Genomic DNA, 22,815 nt, shown 5'->3' on the forward strand with positions numbered 1-22,815 from the left:
GACCGTGGCCTGTTTTGACCTGGGCCGCGCCTGGCTCGTGTCCGGCCAAGTTGGCCGAGAGCCTGGGCCATGTGCCAGGCCGTGGCCGATAATTTTGGCCCATGTGACCGAGGATTTGGGCCAAGCGGCCAAGTTCGTAGGCCAAAAAGTACGGGCCTCACCCGACGTTCGTGCCAAGGAATTCCCGTGGATCGTCGCTGGTCTCGCCTCGAGTTATTAATTGTGAGTCAACCTCTAATCCTTGGTTAGGTCATTAATTACGTTTGGATTAGTTTAACTAAATTATTATGTAATTAGATAATTCGATTAGGGCCGGTTTAGGTTAGAAACTTGGCTCGGGTTCAATGGCCCTAATTGATTAAGCCGGTCCGGATAGCTAGGGTTACGTGACTGATTAAATTTGATTGATTGATTAAATAATTGTCAGTGCTTGATTGCGAGCGAACGATAGGGTAGAGACGAGTGTACAATCGATGGATGAATCAGATTGATTGATAATGAATTTATGTACTAATCGAGGCTAAATAATCGAGATTGGAGTGAATCTTCGTATTGATATGTTTGGCCTTGATTGAATTGATTGTTGTATCAATTGTTTGATTGAATAGATTGATTATCAATCGATCGATTGGACGTTCAATTTGGGAATTAATTATCTCGCTATGTATGCAAAGTTGCGTGAATAATTCTATGCATTCATGCGATTACATTTGGCATCAATTTCATGTATTGGCACGAAAACGGCCTTGGGCCAAGTTACGAGCATATCGTGTGAGCATTTAACTAAATGCGGATTATAAATTGGTTATTTGTTGAGTATGCTTAAGTGGTCACACGATGGATTATTCCCGACAAGTTCGTATTGTGCCAGCCGTACGGAACCATACAACTTATCGGATGCCCGTCTGTTAGTGCCGTGCCAATTGTATGAATCACATGGATTGTCGGATGCTGGTCGCAGCTTGTGACGAACCGAAGCCCCTATAGGGATTCCCGATAGTGCCGTGTTGTGCCAATCGTACGAATCACATGGGCTATCAAATGCCATCGCCGGAAGTAAGGGACGAAGCCTGGTCTTGCCAATTGTAGTGTAAAGTCACACCGGTCGTGTGCAATTGGGCCGGATGGCCGTTAATAATCGGACCACGTGTGGTGTCTGCGTATGCAACCGACAAGATATCTATGGGTTGTTATGTATAGCATATTATGTTGAGTATTGCATACCGTGTGATTTTCAGCAGGTGAGCTGCATGTGATTGAGATATTTATATATCAATATGTGATTAATCGATAGGACCTTACGGATGAATCAATGCCTTAGCCAGGCTTAGGCGTTGACTCACCGAGATTTATATCTCACTCCATCGTTGTTAAACCATTTTCGGGTTCTAAGTGATGGAGCTAGTAATTCTTCAAAAGCTTATAAGGATGAAAGTGACGTAGCCCTATTTGGAGTAGGTACGAAGTTGATCCTACCCCGTCCCGAAGTATGGGACCAATTAGCGTGTCATTTTAGTTGACTCACGACGTGACTTTAAATAAGATCATGTTTTTGAATTAATACGTTTTTCCTATTGATCTATCCCTATCTTATATTTTGTCTGGGACTATTGTACGTTTCTGCATGCATAGTTAATCTCATGGGTTGGTAGCATGCCTAGGACGCTATCCTTTTAACCCGAGGGACAAGATGACAAGAATGTCGCGTGCTCGAGGATCAGGGCGTGACACCATTGCTTTTCTCGCTAATGGTGGCAGAAATCGTCTTTTAATGACAATCACATACTTGCACACGCATGATTCGTTTATTATCTTTTTTTTATTACAAAACATGCAGGAATCAATTGACGGAACGAAGACGGGATAAGGGATCGCACGAGTCATTCTCAACTTGGTGAATAAACCAGCGGGGCTCGGGACCCAATCCAGCAGACCGGGTTGACCCAAACCGGACCAATCAAGTCCGATTTGCACCTGGCCAGGGTCGAGCTAAATTTGGCTCGGTCGGGAACTGGTCCACACCAGCCCGGTTCACCCCCGGTAGAGCCAAACTAGATTTGTTCGAGCTAGGTTTGGTTGGTTCCAGACCTAATCGGGTCCGGATCGGGCCGAATCCCTATCCAGTTGGCCTTGGCGACTCCTATTCGCTCTCTAGTGATCCTCGCTAGGCGTCCTCGACTACCCCCTCGCAAATTATCCAAAATAACTTGACATTAGTGCCATGATAGTCATGAACATGCACGATCACGAATTAATGCAACACTTCATTAGGTAATAGGATCCACAACTCTGCTATACAAAACACCTATCCCGGATCCCATCACCCACCACCATCTAACACTATCCATCCCTAGTATTATCACCATCCTCGTTAGAGACAAACAGAAGAGGACCAAGAAACACATCATCCTCTCCGACCACATACAAGGCCACAAAACAATATAAAACCGAGGCAAACATCAGACCCACTTCTATTGCAAAAGTACCGATTAATTGTCGACAAATTTTGGTGTATATAGTAGTCGACTAGCTATGGTGGTTGTCTTTTGATCCCTCTTCCCAGTTGTTAAACCCGTGGATGTGAACTGGTGTGTAAACTTATGTAAATATATGTGATGAAATAAAGGGTTGAAATATAATTGTTGTTTATGATCTTGTGTTCGAAATGTGCATTATTTGGTTAGTGAAAATCATAAAAGGCCATACCCTTGTGCTTATAGGCGTGCCTGCCGGTTGGTGTTTTGGTGATTTATCATGCACTTGTTTTATATAACCGCTCAATTTGATTTTCTATTTAAGCTTTTGCATGCGCCATTGTATAATAAAAGATAAAGCAAAGTACGAGTTTGGTAAGCCTTAAGGTGTGGCGCGCGGGGACGTCACAAGAGCATACTTGGTACCAAAGCGAGATTTGGAGTGATATGATGTGCTAGAGGAGTCCTGGAGTAAGGGAAATTGAAGCTTGTGTCCCTTGTGAGAAAATGAGGCCTATGTCACTCATAATTCCCATGGCTAATGTCCCATGGATAAAAAGTTGAGGTAAAACACAAAATCGAGGCATGTGTCCCTCATATAACCATGACTCGTGTCCCATGATACTTGGTTCAAAGTGGAAACTAAATAATGGATGAGATGCATGATCATACGTGTGGCGTCCATTGTGAGGTCTTTGTTTGTGATGCATGAAGTTTCGTCGTGTCTCATCTTTGCATGTCTTTAGTGAGGTTTTGTGCTTACCTGTCATTGGTCCGGTGTGTGTGACATGCGTGCATAGTATTGGTTGGCATCGTGTTATGGTCTTCCGTAACCGAACGAGAAATAGATAGTTTACTCCTTAGGTTAGACATCTTTCTTGTTAAGCGTTTGCTCACTCTTTGTTGCTGAACCTTTTTCAACTAGCTAAGTTCTTCTGGCTACGATCGAAGATGATGATCCTACAACTTGTTGACGGAGAATGGGAGTAGTACTCAAAGTAGTTTTCCTCTTAAATCTTCTTAGTGTATTCGTTTGGTTGTTGATACGAGACAATGTAGCAAACTAATATATATATCATATGTGTTTTCTTGTGTGGTTGTGTTTTAATGCATGTTTTCATAGTGAACTCCTACTAAAGCCATACCTTTTAAACGTGCTTGCCATTTTCTATTTATGCATGCACTTGTACTTCTCTGTTGGGTGGTCCATTGCCTGTTTTCAGTTTGTTTAGCTACCACATGCGCCCTCTATTATATATAGTATAAAATGAAATCAGAGCTCGTAATTAGCATCGGACCGCACCCTAGGACGCCGAAGCTGTGATAAAGAATTAAGGAGGTTAAGGAAAGGGGCTGCTACATCTTTTTTGAGACTTCATTGTCACTTCAAGCCTTTACTGATACAAAGTTCACTTCGGGCCATTAGTTAAGAAAATGAAGGTACTTCAGGCTATCATTTGAAACAAGATTCACTTCAAACCCTTATTTAAAATTTTTCCTTTTATCTCATGTATCTTCTTAAGATCTTAATATGTGAATGAATAGTATCGGCAAAGACAAAACAATATATTAAGCACCATCAATTATGAACAATCAAGGGAAATATATAGAATCGCAAAATATCCTCATAATGGTCCACTACGTCAAACCATCCAAATCCAACAACATTATCCCAACATAATTGACCTAGCTATGGTACGGAAGTCGATTGGAGATGTCAATAACGAATCGCGAGATAGCAGAAGCAACGTAAATCTTAATCCCAAAGGAAAAGGAACTTGGGAGATCAAAGTCTTTGGACATGACATTCTAAATCATCAAAAAAGTTGGAGCCGAAGCTTCGTACGCTCTCTCCCATAAATCTGTCGGCGCTCCCTCTTTTGCTTCCAACCAAAGACTCGTGAAGAACATTAAGATGTTCCCCATTTTATAAGCAAAAGAATTTGGCTTTGTGCTCGACTGCTCGATGCTCATTATAAACTAATTTCCATTCTTTAAGATTAGATTCGCCGCATTTAGATCGCCTTTAAATAAATTTGCGTGGAAAAAGCGAATTAAATGCTGCAAATCTAATCTAACTTAATCTAATCCATAGATTAATCTTGGTAAGGTATTCACAGATGTAGTTTCTCTTATTTATTGGTTTTTAAATCTTGCGATTCGGGTACATCGACTTTTATTTGATATGAAACATTTAAAATGATCTCATATGTATAGTATTGGGATTTAGTATGCATATAACACTTTACATAGAGGGTTCGAATCTCACCGCCACCTTCTTTTGAAGTCCTATTATATCATCCTTGGTGTTTTTCGCCCCGACTGTTATTGCCGTTCAGGACGTGGATCCTCCGCTCCGCACGGTGGGTACTCTTATCGGCGGCGTCTCAACAGATCTCCACCGTCGATTTATGGGGAGGGGGGTTACTAGGGACGGCCGAGATTTGCGAAGGCACGGAGCGCGGGATCGGGATCTCCGTGCTGACGTGGAAGTTGTAGGAAAAGTATCCAATTGAGGAACTTTCGTGCCGGAGGAGATGGGAGGAAGGACCAGGGGCCCGGGAATTGCGTGAATGGAACGCCTTGACAAAGTAAATGGAGCGATGCGGAGACCGACGTGTGGGCACCTCCCGATCTACGCCCACCCCTCAAAGCACGGCTCAACGCACGCGACAATCGTTGCCGTATTGCACATCGGACCGCACTAAATTCAATGACCATCAAGAGTCGCCCACTAATATAGTGCAGCATTAATTCAATAATAAAGTATGGTCGGACCGCACTAAATTCAATGACCATCAAGAGTCGCCCACTAATATAGTGCAGCATTAATTCAATAATAAAGTATGGTCGGAAAAATCAGACGAAAGGCATTTTACTAAAATGACCGCTCGTATAGCTCATAAAAATGATTGAACGGAGATTATTTTCGTCGTTTTCAAAAATGTCTAGGCCTAGATTATTGTCGATAATGAATTTTCGTTTATTACAAAAAATCGTTTTTAGGAAACTATTTTTCAAATCGTTCATTTTTCGCGAGACAGATAACCAGAACTCGAATGTAACTTCCTTTTTTTTCTCTCGTTCTTTTTCACGCTTTTAGAGTATATACTCTCACCTCTTTCACGTGAATAGGCCCAGATGCATTTCCGTGAGATGAGTGTGAGGGATGGAGTACATTGTAATCCATATAGCGAAACGCTAGCAACCGTATGTGTGGTCCTTGATTTGTTAGCATGAATTTGCCCGACCCCGAAGGTTGATGCGTCCGCTGCGTTACTAACTGAAGCGAAAGTCCATTTCCTGATATCGGGCCGCCGATTGAAATCGATCGAAAGATTAGCGACCGTCGGTCGAATTCGCCCTTCTATACACGAGTTCTTACACACTTTTGTTGTTACAATAGAAAAGATTCACGCATTCCACACATCATCCAACGGTGAATGTGTAAAAGAAAAGAAATTCATGAAGACCCGGATGACAGAAGCATTGCCAGAAATGCTGATTGCTAACCAGTTGGGCCTCCAAGATTTAGTTAAGAAGTCAGTCGCATGTTGATGAGGAGGAGACCAGGGAGACTCGCACTCGCACTCGCACTCGCACTCACACAGATTCGAAACGTGCCGCTTTAAAAAGCCCGGCAACACAACACTCTCCTTGCAAGCATACCCTCTCTCTCTCTCTCTCTCCAGGCTCTTTCAGAGTCCCCTTGTGTTCGAACCTTGGATAGCTCCAGTGCATTAGCAGGGGAAATTACTTGCCTTTCTTGCTTTTGTGTTTGTGCCAGAGAGGTTTGAGTGAGAGAGCCCCCCTCAACAAAAATGAAGCTGCTGTGGGTTGGGATTGCTGTGGGGCTGTGTCTCAGGGAGATGGTGAATGGGTATGAACGGGTCGCTTTCAATGCAACAGAGCTGTCCCATTTTGAAGCTCATGGAACTTCTTCCCTTGCTGTTGCTAATGACCCTCTCATGGTTGGCCTCACTCTCATCCAAAGTGCTGCTGCAAAAGGAGCTGGTAAATCCTGTACCCTCCTCGTTTTCATATGTCTAATTTGCTTTGTTCTTAATGATTCAATCTTTGTTGAGCTTGAGCCATTAAAGTTATGGACTTGCACGTGTTGTCATGTTCTGTCCTAATCTGCATTTCTTGTGCTTCCAGTCTGTTTGGATGGAACACTACCCGGGTATCACTTGCATCGTGGATTCGGTTCAGGAGCTAACAGTTGGCTCATTCAGTTGGAGGTTCGTTGCAGCAACTTACAGTCTCTAATTTGCCCAATGAATTGACTGCTTAGTAATCGTACTGGCTGTATGCATCACATAACATGCTATTGTTACTTGTGCTACTTGTCTAAATCTTCCTTCTGTATAATTGAACTTTACAAGACATATCAAGTCTTATTTCATGTTGTTACAACGTGAGATGACCTTCACCAATCATGCATCAGCTCGGTGACTGTAGCCTCTCTCTCTGGAGATGTCTGATGAGTGCTTTTCTCCACGTTCCTAAGACATAACCAAAAGGGCAGTAAATTCACACTATGCAGTCTCATTCATTGGAGATCCTCTTGTGATCTATCTCAAAGACACCATTGTTAGTCTTGTCTCAACAAATTGCTTGCAAAAAGCAGAACACTTGATTTTGCTTTTCCCAGGAGTTGGAAGATAGCTGATTACATGATTGAAACTTCACTTTCTAAGCTGAGCTACCTTATGGCAGGGTGGAGGATGGTGCAACAATGTGAGATCTTGTGTTTATCGGAAAAAAACTAGTCGTGGATCATCTGCATACATGGAAAAAGAGATACCCTTCACTGGAATACTGAGCAGCAACCCTGAAGACAATCCTGGTTCTCTTCATGATTTGCCTAAAATTTATTCCCAACTACGGTTCTAATCTTTGCACTTTCCTTTTGCTTCTGAAGACTTAACTTTAAAGGACTTCCAATGTGCAGACTTCTTCAACTGGAACAGAGTGAAGCTTCGCTACTGTGACGGTGCCTCTTTTATTGGGGACACTCAAGATAAGGTTCATTTTTCTTCAAACTTCTCAGTCTCATGATTCTTTAAGTTCGATATGGAGATCCTTTAATAGAGATATGACATCATGGAGTCATTTAGTTATTTTTGCGGACAAAGAATGTTTCCTTTTTGCAGTAGACCATGTTTGATTGGTTGACCATCTTTATTTCTTTGTTGGTGTTTGTCTGCTAAATGTCAATTGCCCAACCGCATGACTAATGTTCATATAAACTGCCAAAGTATTATTTGAATTGGCTAAGTATGAGAATTAGGAAAGGACTTTCATCACTGTTAGTTTGGATTTCATAAACATGTTTATTTTAAAGTACAAACTACTTTAACTGAAGGATGCGCAACTAGAGTTCAGAGGACAGCGCATATGGTCAGCTGCAATGGAAGATCTGATGTCAAAGGGAATGTCATCTGCCCAACAGGTTAAACACAAGTCTCTTATTCTACTGCTGGGCAATTGTGTTGATCATTTAACCTCTGAAGTTTGCTCTCTCCACTGTCATCTTTGACTCTTTGTACGGAATTTTTGGACTTCTAGGCCCTTCTTTCTGGGTGCTCTGCTGGAGGCCTGGCATCAATTCTTCACTGCGACGAGTTCCGTGATCTGTTCCCTAGAACAACGAAAGTGAAGTGCTTGAGTGATGGCGGATTATTTCTTGATGCGTATGTATCAATATGCCTCGATTTTGTCCTTATTTCTCACATTTCACTCCATGAAGCATTTCTTGAAATATTTCTGGTGGCTTTGTTTCCCTGGATTCTAGACTTGATGTGTCTGGTGGGCGTTCCCTCAGAAACTTCTACAATGAGGTAGTGGATTTGCAGGTACAAGCACATTTAATATCTCCTCTACCTTCCAGCTTCAAGCTCTGGTCAGCCAACTTTTGAATCAGGAAAATTTATGCCCTAAACTCTAAGTTGCTTGAAGAATCACGCTGTATCTCATATCTGCTTAAGAATTGCTAAGCCATTTCAGAGTAGTACGTCAGCATATGATGATATCTGATGTGTAGAAACAGCATGTAGCTTTGCCAATTAGGCTATTAGCAAAAGTTTATGTTTTTCCATTTTCTTATGATTTCAGGGGGTGCAACAGAACCTTCCACGTATGTGCACCGAACGCCTTGACCCTACACTGGTATGCCTTTGCCATAAACTTGAGTCATTGAAATTCATACATATTTCGAGGCTTAAGTACACCCCAAGTGCCATAAGTTGTGTACGGCGCTCACTTTAATGCCAAAACTTTCAAATCGATCACTTTAGTGCTAAGTTTTTGTAACTTCGATCACTTAAGTGCCAACTTCTTTTAAAAACGATCACTTTAGTGCCGGAACTAACGTGGCTTGCCGAAAATTCGACACGTGGTATTTTTTATTAATATTTGAGATGACGTGGCTCGGTGAATTTGACACTAAAGTGATCATTTTTAAAGAAGTTGGCACTTAAGTGATCGAAATTACAAAAACTTAGCACTAAAGTGATCGTTTTGAAAGTTTTGGCATTGAAGTGATTGAAGTTACAAAAACTTAGCACTAAAGTGATCGATTTGAAAGTTTTGGCACTAAAGTGAGCGCCGTACACAACTTATAGCACTTGGGGTGTACTTAAGCCCATATTTCGAACAAACAATAAAATAAAATCCATACATACGTATCTTGCGCTCACGAGTTTGATCGTGGGCACGATAAATGTAGTTACTCATTCCCAAATTGATTTTCTTCCCTCCTGATGTTTATCCTTCCCAGTGCTTTTTCCCACAATACTTGATTTCCAGCATCAAGACCCCGCTATTTCTGCTCAATGCAGCATACGATTCATGGCAGGTAACGACTCTCTTCCACAGAAAGCAATATTAACGATGCATATGGCAATGAATTGAGCTACCATGAAGATTTTAACATCAATTATCTTTCTATAAATCAGATTCAGGCCAGTCTAACTCCACCAGCAGCTGATCCTCAGGGATATTGGCATGAATGTGCATTAAACCATGGAAAATGCACTTCGATGCAGATTGAGTTTCTCCAAGGTGAGTTCCATTTTGGCCTTATGACAGGAAGTAATGAAATATGCATCCACAGTGGACCTACTAATCATGCTTATTTGTTTCTGTGTATCAAATAGGGTTCAGAAGCCAAATGCTGAACGTGATAAAAGATTTCTCTACATCGAACCAAAATGGTTTGTTTATTAATTCATGCTTTGCACACTGCCAGTCCGAGAAGCAGGACACTTGGTTCGCTGATGATTCCCCACTTATTGGAAGCCAGGTAAAATTGTTGTATCCTAATCTAGCATCATCCTCACTTGACGAGTACACAACAATCGTGCATGACCCAAGTTAAACAGAGAACAACACATTATTCATGTTATTCATCCTCAACTTTGATGTGCAGCCGATTGCAATTGCTGTTGGGAATTGGTACTTTGATCGAGCAGTGGTGAAGGCCGTTGATTGTGCATACCCTTGCGACAACACCTGCCACAACCTTATTTTCAAATGACGGGACGATTCGTCAGTGTTTATCCATTCACAAAATAGCCCTAGGGAAGTGATATACATATAGTCGATCAGCATAGGAATTTGCAGTTCATAGATAGTTGATGACAGACCATAAAGACTGAAGGCTGCTGAGAAGTGCAAAAATTAAAGTCAGCTAGTCTTTTACTGTTCTTCATTCCTGTGTGGGTTGCTTGAGTAGTACATATGAAGTTGCACTTTTGCTAACTTGTCCAAATGTTTGTTCTCCAATCTCACTTGTGTCTGCACTAGCCAATCCCATATTTTGTCAGGTACATCTAAAACGCCGTGTTCATGGGATTGTATCTCGCAATATTGATATAATCTATTTGTATGGCAATTCTCTCATCATTTAGTGGCATCAGTGTTTGTAAATCACATGCGCATCTTCCCCTCAGGTCCACTGCTCTTTTTAAAGTGAACTGCAACTTTCTTCCTAGTTTTTTGTCATAGTACTCTATCGAGAGGAGTGGGAGCTCGGGTTGCTTGTAAGTGGAATGAAATGTGATTATCTAATCATATTTGCGACGATGATATTTCTGTTCATATAATCGATGAGTAGCGAAAAAGAATGTGTTACTTGTTAAACTAGTAGCTTTTCTTGTTGAGATGTAAGCCTAGAAAATTAGATTATCTGAAGCGAAAATGGTCATCGGAATGCTGGGAGCATTATTTTTAGTGAAATAGATTGCTAGTGTCACATATGGCAGAAATATTCCGAATTGTGTATCGCTTAGAAAATTTCCGAGCAGATAACTGGAGAAAGTTTTCATTTTTAGCATGAAAAGAGGTGGAGATGAACCGTGCTGGTGGGAGATGAACCGTGCTGGTGGGGCAACCGAACGGCGGTTCCTGCAAAAAAATCCATCTTTCTTACTTGAAAAATAAAGGAATGAGCGAACAACCTAGTAAATAAAATTTCTAGGCCTAAGATAGAAATATTAGCCTCGTACTTAACTCGGTGTTGAAAATGCACTTTACACAAAGTTATCTTGTGATCCATTACCAAAAGAATGCTATGCATCATCAGTCATGCCAATCTCACATAAGCACAGAATGCAATTGATATTCTTTTTTTTTTTGTTTCACTTTTGGGCTTTCTTTTTCCGAGCCTCACATCGGAACTTTTGGTACAGGGCAACGTCATCACTGCACGTGTACGATGGCAGAAACTTATCATATCATCATTAGATAAACAACGTTTATGCCATCGCCTCAAGTAATACTTTTAGCGAATAATGGTGGATAATTTCGTTGTCGCGAGCAACGGTCAGAAAATACATTGTTACCTCAAGCTCCTACACCATTTGTGACACCCTAGGATTTATGAACTATAAGATAAGGGAAATGATAAAAGTGGACCCACCTTATCAATTCAGCCCCCTAGTAAAAAAAAATTCTAGATTTTTCTCTCTCTCCCCACTTTAGCTGCTCTGCCGACTCTCCCCTGCCCCCTCTTCTTTTTCTTCTTCTTTATCCTTCTTTTCTTCTTCTGTTTTCACTTCGTGCGACGCCTCCTCAGCCACCGAACACCACCACCACCTCACAGCCCAACAACCACCACTCCCTCCACCGTCTACAGCCATCGCCGCCGCCGCCGCAGCCCCCGGGAGCCTCGAATCAGCCCGACTCCCTCGCTGCAGCCCTGTTTCTGTTTCTGCTATGTTGCTGCAGCTGCTGCCCTTGCTTTGTTTTCGCTCCTGCTGCAGCTCCGATCCTTCCTTCGACCACCCCTGCACCTGACTCGTCCCCGTTGAGCCGCCTCAGTCCCTCGCCGAACCCCGACAGGCCCAAGAACCGAAGCTTCTGCTTTGTTCCCCTGTTTTCTGCTCTGTTTTGCTCGCTGCTGCGCCGCTTGGTTCCGCAATTGTTCCGACCACCAAGGGCCACTAGCCACATCCCTCAGTGGCCCTCAGATCACCATCGTCAGCCCCACGAAGTTCCACCACCATCGAAGCCCAGGAACAGCCCAAACCGGAGACCTTGCTCTGCCTCCACCTGTGCTGCGATTCTGCTTCTGTTTTCAGCTCTCAGTCGCTGCTCCGCCACCCACAACTGTCCCCTAACCTTGTCCCGACTACCTCACACCCTCACTGTCAACCTCGGAGCCATTTACCGCCCAAAAGAGCCGCCACAGCCGCGAACATCCCTACCCTGCCTTCGCCTGCCCTGTTCTATCTCCGGTGTGCCCTGTTCGAGGGCCAGTTCCATGGACCGTGGCCTGTTTTGACCTAGGCCGCGCCTGGCTCGTGTCCGGCCAAGTTGGCCGAGAGCCTGGGCCATGTGCCAGGCCGTGGCCGAGAATTTTGGCCCATGTGACCGAGGATTTGGGCCAAGTGGCCAAGTTCGTGGGCCAAAAAGTACGGGCCTCACCTGACGTTCGTGCCGAGGAATTCCCGTGGATCGTCGCTGGTCTCTCCTCGAGTTATTAATTGTGAGTCGACCTATAATCGTTGGTTAGGTCATTAATTACGTTTGGATTAGTTTAACTAAATTATTATGTAATTAGATAGTTCGATTAGGGCCGGTTTAGATTAAAAACTTGGCTCAAGTTCAATGGCCCTAATTGATTAAGCTAGTCCGGATAGCTAGGGTTCTGTGACTGATTAAATTTGATTGATTGATTAAATGATTGTTAGTGCTTGATTGCGAGCAAACGATAGGGTAGAGATGAGTGTACAATCGATTGATGAATCAGATTGATTAATAATGAAGTTGTGTACTAATCGAGGCTAAATAATCGAGATTGGAGTGAATCTTCGTATTGATATGTTTGGCCTTGATTGAATTGATTGTTGTATCAATTGTTTGATTAAATAAATTGATTATCAATCGATCGATTGGACGTTCGATTTGGGGATTAATTACCTCGCTATGTATGCAAAGTTGCGTGAATAATTCTATGCATTCATGCAATTACATTTGGCATCAATTTCATGTATTGGCACGAAAACGGCCTTGGGCCAAGTTACGAGCATATCGTGTGAGCATTTGACTAAATGCGGATTATAAACTGGTTATTTGTTGAGTATGCTTGAGTGGTCACACGATGGATTATTCCTCACAAGTTTGTCTTGTGCCGGTCGTACGGAACCATACAACTTATCGGATGCCCGTCTGTCCGTGCCGTGCCGGTCGTACGGATCACATGGATTGTCGGATGCCGGTCGCAGCTTGTGACGGACCGAAGCCCCTACAAGGATTCCTAATAGTGCTGTGTCGTGCCAATCGTACGAATCACATGGGCTACAGATGCCGTCGCCGAAAGTAAGGGACGAAGCCCGGTCCTGCCGGTCGTAGTATAAAGTCACACGAGTCGTGTGCAATTGGGCCAGATGGCCATTAATAATCGGACCACGCGTGGTGTTGCGTATGCAACCGACAAGATATCTATGGGTTGTTATGTGTAGCATATTATGTTGAGTTTTGCATACCGTGTGATTTTCAGCAAGTGAGCCACATGTGATTGAGATATTTATATATCAATAAGTAATTGACTGATAGGACCCTCTGGATAAATCAACGCCTTAGCCGAGCTTAGGTGTTTACTCACCGAGATTTATATCTCACTCCATCGTTGTTAAACCATTTTCGGGTTCTAAGTGATGGAGCTAGTAATTCTTGAAAAGGCGATAAGGATGAAAGTGACGTAGCCCTATTTGAAGTAGGTACGAAGTTGATCATACCCCGTCCCGAAGTATGGGACCAATTAGCGTGTCATTTCGGTTGACTCACGACGTGATTGTAAATAAGATCATGTTTTTGAATTAATACGTTTTTCCTACCGATCTATCCCTATCTTATATTTTTTCCGGGACTATTGTACGTTTCCGCATGCATAGTTAATCTCATGGGTTGGTAACATGTCCGGGACGCTATCCTTTTAACCCGAGGGACAAGATGGTAGGGATGCCGCGCGCTCGAGGATCGGAGCGTGACACCATTGCTTTTCTGGCTAATGGTGGCAGAAATCGTCTTTTAATGACAATCACATACTTGTACACGCATGATTCATTTATTATCTTTTTCTTATTACCAAACATGCAGGAATCAATTGACGGAATGAAGACGGGATAAGGGATCGTACGAGTCATTCTCAACTCGGTGAATAAGCTGGCGGGGCTCGGGACCCAATCCAATAGATCGGGTTGACCCAAACTGGACCAATCAAGTCCGATTTGCACCTGGCCAGGGTCGAGCTAAATTTGGCTCTGCCTGGAACTAGTCCACACCAGCCCGGTTCGCGCCCGGTAGAGCCAAACTAGATTTGTTTGAGCCAGGTTTGGTTGGTTCCAGACCTAATCGGGTCCGGATCGGGCCGAATCCCTGTCCAATTGGCCTTGGCGACTCCTATTCGCTCTCTAGTGATCCTCGCTAGGCGTCCTCAACTGCCCCCTCGCAAATTATCCAAAATAACTTGACATTAGTGCCATGATAGTCATGAACATGCACGATCACGAATTAATGCAACACTTCATCAAGTAATAGAATCCACAACTCTGCTATACAAAACACCTATCCCGGATCCCATCACCCGCCACCATCTAACACTATCCATCCCTAGTATTATCACCGTCCTCGTTAGAGACAAAAAGAAGAGGACCAAGAAACGCATCATCCTCTCCGACCACATACGGGGCCACAAAACAATATAAAACCGAGGCAAACATCAGACCCACTTCTATTGCAAAAGTACCGATTAATTGTCGACAAATTTTGGTGTATATAGTGGTCGACTAGCTATGGTGGTTGTCTTTTGATCCCTCTTCCCAGTTGTTAAACCCGTGGATGTGAACTGGCGTGTAAACTTATGTAAATATATGTGATGAAATAAAGGGTTGAAATATAATTGTTGTTTATGATCTTGTGTTCGAAATGTGCATTATTTGGTTAGTGAAAATCATAAAAGGCCATACCCTTGTGCTTATAGGCGTGCCTACCGGTTGGTGTTTTGGTGATTTATCATGCACTTGTTTTATATGACCGCTCAATTTGATTTTCTATTTAAGCTTTTGCATGCGCCATTGTATAATAAAAGATAAAGCAAAGTACGAGTTTGGTAAGCCTTAAGGTGTGGCGCGCGGGGACGTCACAAGAGCAGACTTGGTACCAAAGCGAGATTTGGAGTGATAAGATGTGCTAAAGGAGTCCCGGAGTAGGGGAAATCGAAGCATGTGTCCCTTGTGAGAAAATGAGGCCTATGTCACTCATAATTCCCATGGCTAATGTCCCATGGATAAAAAGTTGAGGTAAAACACAAAATCGAGGCATGTGTCCCTCATATAACCATGACCTGTGTCCCATGATACTTGGTTCAAAGTGGAAACTAAATAATGGATGAGATGCATGATCATACATGTGGCGTCCATTGTGAGGTCTTTGTTTGTGATGCATGAAGTTTCGTCGTGTCTCATCTTCGCATGTCTTTGGTGTGGTTTTGTGCTTACCTGTCATTGGTCCGGTGTGTGTGACATGCGTGCATAGTATTGGTTGGCATCGTGTTATGGTCTTCCGTAATCGAACGAGAAATAGATAGTTTAGTCCTTAGGTTAGACATCTTTCTTGTTAAGCGTTTGCTCACTCTTTGTTGCTGAACCTTTTTCAACTAGCTAAGTTCTTCCGGCTACAATCGGAGATGATGATCCTACAACCTGTTGACGGAGAATGGGAGTAGTACTCAGAGTAGTTTTCCTCTTAAATCTTCTTAGTGCATTCGTTTGGTTGTTGATATGAGACAATGTAGCAAACTAATATATATATCATATGTGTTTTCTTGTGTGGTTGTGTGTTTTAATGCATGTTTTCATAGCGAACTCCTACTAAAGCCATACCTTTTAGACGTGCCTGCCATTTTCTATTTATGCATGCACTTGTACTTCTCTGTTGGGTGGTCCATTGCCTGTTTTCAGTTTGTTTAGCTGCCACATGCGCCCTCTATTATATATAGTACAAAATGAAATCAGAGCTCGTAATTAACATCGGACTGCGCCCTGGGACACCAAAGCTGTGATCAAGAATTAAGGAGGTTAAGGAAAGGGGCTACTACATCTTTTTTGAGACTTCATTGTCATTTCAAGCCCTTAACGATACAAAGTTCACTTTAGGCCATTAGTTAAGAAAATGAGGACACTTCAAGCCATCATTTGAAATAAGATTTACGTCAGACCCTTATTTGAAAATTTTCCTTTTATCTCATGTATCATCTTAAGATCTTAAGATGTGAATGAATAGTATCGACAAAGACAAAACAATATATTAAGCACCATCAATTATGAACAATCAAGGGAAATATATAGAATCGCAGAATATCGTCATAATGGTTGACTACGTCAAACCATCCAAATCCAACAACATTATCCCAACATAATTGACCTATCTGTGGTACAGAAGTCGATTGGAGATGTCAACAACGAATCGCGAGATAGCAGAAGCAACGTAAATCTTAATCCCAAAGGAAAAGGAACTTGGGAGATCAAGGTGTTTGGACATGACAATCTAAATCTCAAAAAAGTTGGAGCCAAAACTTCGTACGCTCTCTCCCATAAATCTGTCGGCGCTCCCTCTTTTGCTTCCAACCAAAGACTCGTGAAGAACATTAAGATGTTCCCCATTTTATAAGCAAAAGAATTTGGCTTTGTGCTCGACTGCTCGATGCGCATTACAAACTAATTTCCATTCTTTAAGATTAGATTCGCCGCATTTAGATCGCCTTTAAATAAATTTGCACCGAAAAAGCGAATTTAATGCTGCAAATCTAATCTAACTTAATCTAATCCATAGATTAATCTTGGTCAGGTATTCACAGATGTAGTTTCTCTTATTTATTGGTTTTTAAATCTTGCGATTCGGGCACATCGACTTTTATTTGATATGAAACATTTAAAATTATCTCATATGTATAGTATTTGGGATTTAGAATGCATATAACACTTTTCATAGAGGGTTCGAATCTCACCGCGGCCTTCTTTTGAAGTCCTATTATATCATCCTTGGTGTTTTTCGCCCCTACTGTTATTGCCGTTCGGGAAGTGGATCCTCCGCTCCGCACGGTGAGTACTCCTATCGGCGGCGTCTCAACAGATCTCCACCGTCGATTTATGCGGGAGGGGGTTACTATGGACGGCCGAGATTTACGAAGGGACAGAGCGCGGGATCGGGATCCCCGTGCTGACGTGGAAGTTGTAGGAAAAGTATCCAATTGAGGAAATTTCGTGCCGGAGGAGATGGGAGGAAGGACCAGGGGCCCGGGAATTGCGTGAATGGAACGCCTTGACAAAGTAAATGGAGCGATGCGGAGACCGACGTGTAGGCGCCTCCCGATCTGCGCCCACCCCTCAAAGCACGGGTCAACCCACGCGACAATCGTTGCCGTATTGCACATTGGACCGCAAGAAATTCAATGACAATCAACAGTCGCCCACTATTATAGTCCAGCATTAATTCAATAATAAAGTATAGTCGGAAAAATCAGACGAAAGGCATTTTACTAAAATGACCGCTTGTATAGCCACGAAAATGATTGAACGGAGATTATTTTCGTCGTTTTCAAAAATGTCTAGGCCTAGATTATTGTCGATAACGAATTTTCGTTTATTACAACAAATCGTTTTCAGGAAAATATTTTCTGAATCAGAACTCGAATGTAACGTCCTTTTTTCTCTCGTTCTTTTTCACGCTTTTAGAGTATATACTCTCACCTCTTTCGCGTGAATAGGCCCAGATGCATTTCCGTGAGATGAGTGTGAGGGATGGAGTACATTGTAATCCATATAGCGAAACGCTAGCAACGGTATGTGTGGTCCTTGATTTGTGCGTGTGAATTTGCCCGACGCGGAAGGTTGATGCGTCGGCTGCGTTACTAACTGAAGCGAGAGTCCATTTCCTGATATCCGGCCGCCGATTGAAATCGATCGAAAGATCAGCGACCGTCGGTCGAATTAGCACTTCTATGCACGAGTTCTTACACACGTTTGTTGTTACAATAGAAAAGATTCACGCATTCCACACATCATCCAACGGTGAATGTGTAAAAGAAAAGAAATTCATGAAGACCCGGATGACAGAAGCATTGCCAGAAATGCTGATTGCTAACCAGTTGGGCCTCCAAGATTTAGTTAAGAAGTCAGTCGCATGTTGATGAGGAGGAGACCAGGGAGACTCGCACTCGCACAGATTCGAAACGTGCCGCTTTAAAAAGCCCGGCAACACAACACTCTCCTTGCAAGCATACCCCTCTCTCTCTCTCTCTCTCTCTCTCTCTCTCTCTCTCTACAGGCTCTTTCAGAGTCCCCTTGTGTTCGAACCTTGGATAGCTCCAGTGCATTAGCAGGGGAAATTACTTGCCTCTCTTGCTTTTGTGTTTGTGCCAGGGAGGTTTGAGTGAGAGAGGCCCCCTCAACAAAAATGAAGCTGCTGTGGGTTGGGATTGCTGTGGGGCTGTGTCTCAGGGAGATGGTGAATGGGTATGAACGGGTCGGTTTCAATGCAACAGAGCTGTCCCATTTTGAAGCTCATGGAACTTCTTCCCTTGCTGTTGCTAATGACCCTCTCATGGTTGGCCTCACTCTCATCCAAAGTGCTGCTGCAAAAGGAGCTGGTAAATCCTGTACCCTCCTCGTTTTCATATGTCTAATTTGCTCTCCTGTACTTAATGATTCAATCTTTGTTGAGCTTGAGCCATTAAAGTTATGGACTTGCACGTGTTGTCATGTTCTGTCCTAATCTGCATTTCTTGTGCTTCCAGTCTGTTTGGATGGAACACTACCCGGGTATCACTTGCATCGTGGATTCGGTTCCGGAGCTAACAGTTGGCTCATTCAGTTGGAGGTTCGTTGCAGCAACTTACAGTCTCTAATTTGCCCAATGAATTGACTGCTTACTAATCGTACTGGCTGTATGCATCACATAACATGCTATTGTTACTTGTGCTACTTGTCTAAATCTTCCTTCTGTATAATTGGACTTTACAAGACATATCAAGTCTTATTTCATGTCGTTACAACGTGAGATGACCTTCACCAATCACGCATCAGCTCGGTGACTATAGCCTCTCTCTCTGGAGATGTCTGATGAGTGCCTTTCTCCACGTTCCTAAGACATAACCAAAATGGCAGAAAATTCACAATATGCAGTCTCATTCATTGGAGATCCTCTTGTGATCTATCTCAAAGAAAACATTGTTAGTCTTGTCTCAACAAATTGCTTGCAAAATGCACGACACTTGATTTTGCTTTTCCCAGGAGTCGGAAGATAGCTGATTACATGATTGAAACTTCACTTTCTAAGCTGAGCTACCTTATGGCAGGGTGGAGGATGGTGCAACAATGTGAGATCTTGTGTTTATCGGAAAAATACTCGACATGGATCCTCTACATACATGGAAAAAGAGATACCTTTCACCGGAATACTGAGCAGCAACCCTGAAGACAATCCTGGTTCTCTTCATGATTTGCCTAAAATTTATTCCCAACTACGGTTCTAGCCTTTGCACTGTCCTTTTGCTTCTGAAGACAACTTTAAAGGACTTCCAATGTGCAGACTTCTTCAACTGGAACAGAGCAAAGCTTCGCTACTGTGACGGTGCCTCTTTTATTGGGGACACTCAAGATAAGGTTCATTTTTCTTCAAACTTCTGAGTCTCGTGATTCTTTAAGTTCGATATGGAGATCCTTGAATTGAGATATGACATCATGGAGTCATTTAGTTATTTTTGCGGACAAAGAATGTTTCCTTTTTGCAGTAGAGCATGTTTGATTGGTTGACCATCTTTATTTCTTTGTTGGTGTTTGTCTGCTAAATGTCAATTGCCCAACCGCACGACTAATGTTCAAATAAACTGCCAAAGTATTATTTGAATTGGCTAAGTAAGCGAATTAGGAAAAAACTTTCATCACTGTTAGTTTAGATTTCATAAACATGTTTATTTTAAAGTACAAACTACTTTAACTGAAGGATGCGCAACTAGAGTTCAGAGGACAGCGCATATGGTCAGCTGCAATGGAAGATCTGATGTCAAAGGGAATGTCATCTGCCCAACAGGTTAAACACAAGTCTCTTATTCTACTGCTGGGCAATTGTGTTGATCATTTAACCTCTGAATGTTGCTCTCTCTACTGTCATCTTTAACTCTTTGTACGAAATTTTTGGACTTCTAGGCCCTTCTTTCTGGGTGCTCTGCTGGAGGCCTAGCATCAATTCTTCACTGCGACGAGTTCCGTGATCTGTTCCCTAGAACAACGAAAGTGAAGTGCTTGAGTGATGGTGGATTATTTCTTGATGCGTATGTATCAATATGCCTCGATTTTGTCCTTATTTCTCACATTTCACTCCATGAAGCATCTCTTGAAATATTTCTGGTGGCTTTGTTTCCCTGGATTCTAGGCTTGATGTATCTGGTGGGCATACCCTCAGAAACTTCTACAATGGGGTAGTGGATTTGCAGGTACGAGCACAGTTTATATCTCCTATACCTTCCAGTTTCAAGCTCTGGTCAGCCAACTTTTGAATCAGTAAAATTTATGCCATAAACTCTAGGTTGCTTGAAGAATCACATACTGTATCTCAAAGCTGTTTAAGAATTGTTAAGCCATTTCAGAGTAGTATGTCAGCATATGATGATATCTGATGTGTAGAAACAGCATGTAGCTTTGCCAATTAGGCTATTAGCAAAAGTTTATGTTTTTCCATTTTCTTATGATTTCAGGGGGTGCAACAGAACCTTCCACGTACATGCACCAATCGCCTTGACCCTACACTGGTATGCCTTTGCTGTCAACTTGAGTCATTGAAATTCATACATATTTCAAACAAAAAATAAAATAAAATAAAATCCATACATACATATCTTGCGCTCACGAGTTTGATCATGGGCATGATAAATGTAGTTCCTCATTCCCAAATTGATTTTCTTCTCTCCTAATGTTTGTCCTTCCCAGTGCTTTTTCCCACAAAACTTGATTTCCAGCATCAAGACCCCGCTATTTCTGCTCAATGCGGCATACGATTCATGGCAGGTAACGACTCTCTTCTACAGAAAGCAATATTAACGATGCATATGGCAATGAATTGAGCTACCGTGAAGATTTTAACTTCAATTATCTTTCTATAAATCAGATTCAGGCCAGTCTAGCTCCACCAGCAGCTGATCCTCAGGGATATTGGCATGAATGTGCATTAAACCATGGAAAATGCACTTCAACGCAGGTTGAGTTTCTCCAAGGTGAGTTCCATTTTGGCCTTATGACAGGAAGTAATGAAATATGCATCTACAGTGGACCTACTAATCATGCTTATTTGTTTCTGTGTATCAAATAGGGTTCAGGAGCCAAATGCTGAATGTGATAAAAGATTTCTCTACGTCGAACCAAAATGGTTTGTTTATCAATTCATGTTTTGCCCACTGCCAGTCCGAGAGGCAGGACACTTGGTTCGCTGACGATTCCCCCCTTATCGGAAGCCAGGTAAAATTGTTGTAACCTAATCTAACATCATCCTCACTTGATGAGTACACAACACTCGTGCATGACCCCAGTTAAACAGAGAACAACACATTATTCGTGTTATTCATTCTCAACTTTGATGTGCAGCCGATTGCGATTGCTGTTGGGAATTGGTACTTTGATCGAGCAGTGGTGAAGGCCGTCGATTGTGCATACCCTTGCGATAACACCTGCCACAACCTTATTTTCAAATGACGGGACGATTTGTCGGTGTTTATCCATTCACAAAATAGCCCTAGGGAAGTGATATACATATACTCGATCAGCGTGGGAATTTGCAGTTCATAGATAGTTGATAACAGACGATAAAGACTGAAGGCTGCTGAGAAGTGCAAAAATTAAAGTCAGCTAGTCTTTTACTGTTCTTCATTCCTGTGTGAGTTGCTTGTTTTCATATAGATGAACTTGCACTTTTGCTAACTTGTCCAAATGTTGTTCTCCAATCTCACTTGTGTCTGCACTAGCCAATCCCATATTTTGTCAGGTACATCTAAAACGCCGTGTTCATGGGATTGTATCTCGCGATATTGATATAATCTATTTGTATGGCAATTGTCTCATCATTTAGTGACATCAGTGTTTGTAAATCGCATGCACATCTTCCCCTCAGGTCCACTGCTCTTTTTAAAGTGAACTGCAAGTTTCTTCCTAGTTTTTTGTCATAGTACTCTATCGAGACGAGTGGGGGCTCAGGTTGCTTGTAAGTGGAATGAAATGTCATTATCAAGTCATATTTGCAACGACGATATTTCTATTCATGTAATCGATGAGTCGCGAAAAAGAATGTGTTACTTGTTAAACTAGTAGCTTTTCTTGTTGAGATGTAAGGCTAGAAAATTAGATTGTCTGAAACGAAAATGGTTGTCGGAATGCTGGGAGCATTATTTTTAGCGAAATAGATTGCTAGTGTCACGTATGGCAGAAATATTCTGAATTGTGTATCGCTTAGAAAATTTCCGAGCAGATAACTGGAGAAAGTTTTCATTTTTAGCATGAAAAGAGCTGGAGAAATTTGCAATGATTTTCCTAGGAGATTGTAATTAAAGTTTCCCAACTTCCATTTTGTCAACCTGTCAATGGAAAATTTACTTCCAGTCTTTCTGCTGAATCATATTCATTGAACTCAAATGAACCAAATCAATCTATGAAAATCAGTGCAAAGCAACCGAAACTTCTCTCTTTAGGAATATGCTGATGAAAACAAGCATATGATGTCTATTAGCCATCGCATCTTGCATCCACAAAGATGGTTACAACTAACAGTAAAACTTGAGTTCTATTCCAGA

General features: G+C 42.3%; 1 protein-coding gene across 4 annotated transcripts; it reads left to right on the forward strand.

Annotated features, from left to right (window-relative positions):
* Positions 1-6,075: 6,075 nt before the first annotated feature.
* On the forward strand, positions 6,076-22,078 carry LOC115728868 (pectin acetylesterase 10-like). Of its 4 annotated transcripts, XM_048281106.1 has the most exons (13): positions 18,034-18,049; positions 18,401-18,627; positions 18,775-18,857; positions 19,336-19,465; positions 19,569-19,642; positions 19,983-20,069; positions 20,186-20,310; positions 20,412-20,472; positions 20,734-20,787; positions 20,966-21,043; positions 21,144-21,249; positions 21,345-21,490; positions 21,617-22,078. In XM_048281106.1, the coding sequence occupies exons 2-13, from the start codon at positions 18,435-18,437 to the stop codon at positions 21,722-21,724; spliced, it is 1,245 nt and encodes a 414-aa protein (XP_048137063.1). In that variant the 5' UTR covers positions 18,034-18,049; positions 18,401-18,434; the 3' UTR covers positions 21,725-22,078. The 4 variants fall into 4 exon arrangements, with proteins under 4 accessions (XP_048137062.1, XP_048137061.1, XP_048137063.1 ...); XM_048281105.1 differs by lacking the exons at positions 18,034-18,049; positions 18,401-18,627; positions 18,775-18,857 and adding exons at positions 6,076-6,488; positions 6,633-6,715; XM_048281104.1 differs by lacking the exons at positions 18,034-18,049; positions 18,401-18,627; positions 18,775-18,857; ... (8 more) ...; positions 21,345-21,490; positions 21,617-22,078 and adding exons at positions 6,076-6,488; positions 6,633-6,715; positions 7,194-7,323; ... (7 more) ...; positions 9,635-9,780; positions 9,907-10,240.
* Positions 22,079-22,815: the final 737 nt, after the last annotated feature.

This window comes from Rhodamnia argentea, chromosome 6 (genome assembly GCF_020921035.1).
Source record: "Rhodamnia argentea isolate NSW1041297 chromosome 6, ASM2092103v1, whole genome shotgun sequence".
NCBI lineage: Eukaryota > Viridiplantae > Streptophyta > Magnoliopsida > Myrtales > Myrtaceae > Rhodamnia > Rhodamnia argentea.

Excerpts from the sequence above, each read along its gene's own strand:
- LOC115728868 (XM_048281105.1), top strand. The coding sequence starts at position 6,296 with ATGAAGCTGCTGTGGGTTGGGATTGCTGTGGGGCTGTGTCTCAGGGAG. Across the intron at positions 19,466-19,568 it reads CAACCCTGAAGACAATCCTG|ACTTCTTCAACTGGAACAGA; the intron begins GTTCTCTTCATG and ends TCCAATGTGCAG. Across the intron at positions 21,044-21,143 it reads CGGCATACGATTCATGGCAG|ATTCAGGCCAGTCTAGCTCC; the intron begins GTAACGACTCTC and ends TCTATAAATCAG.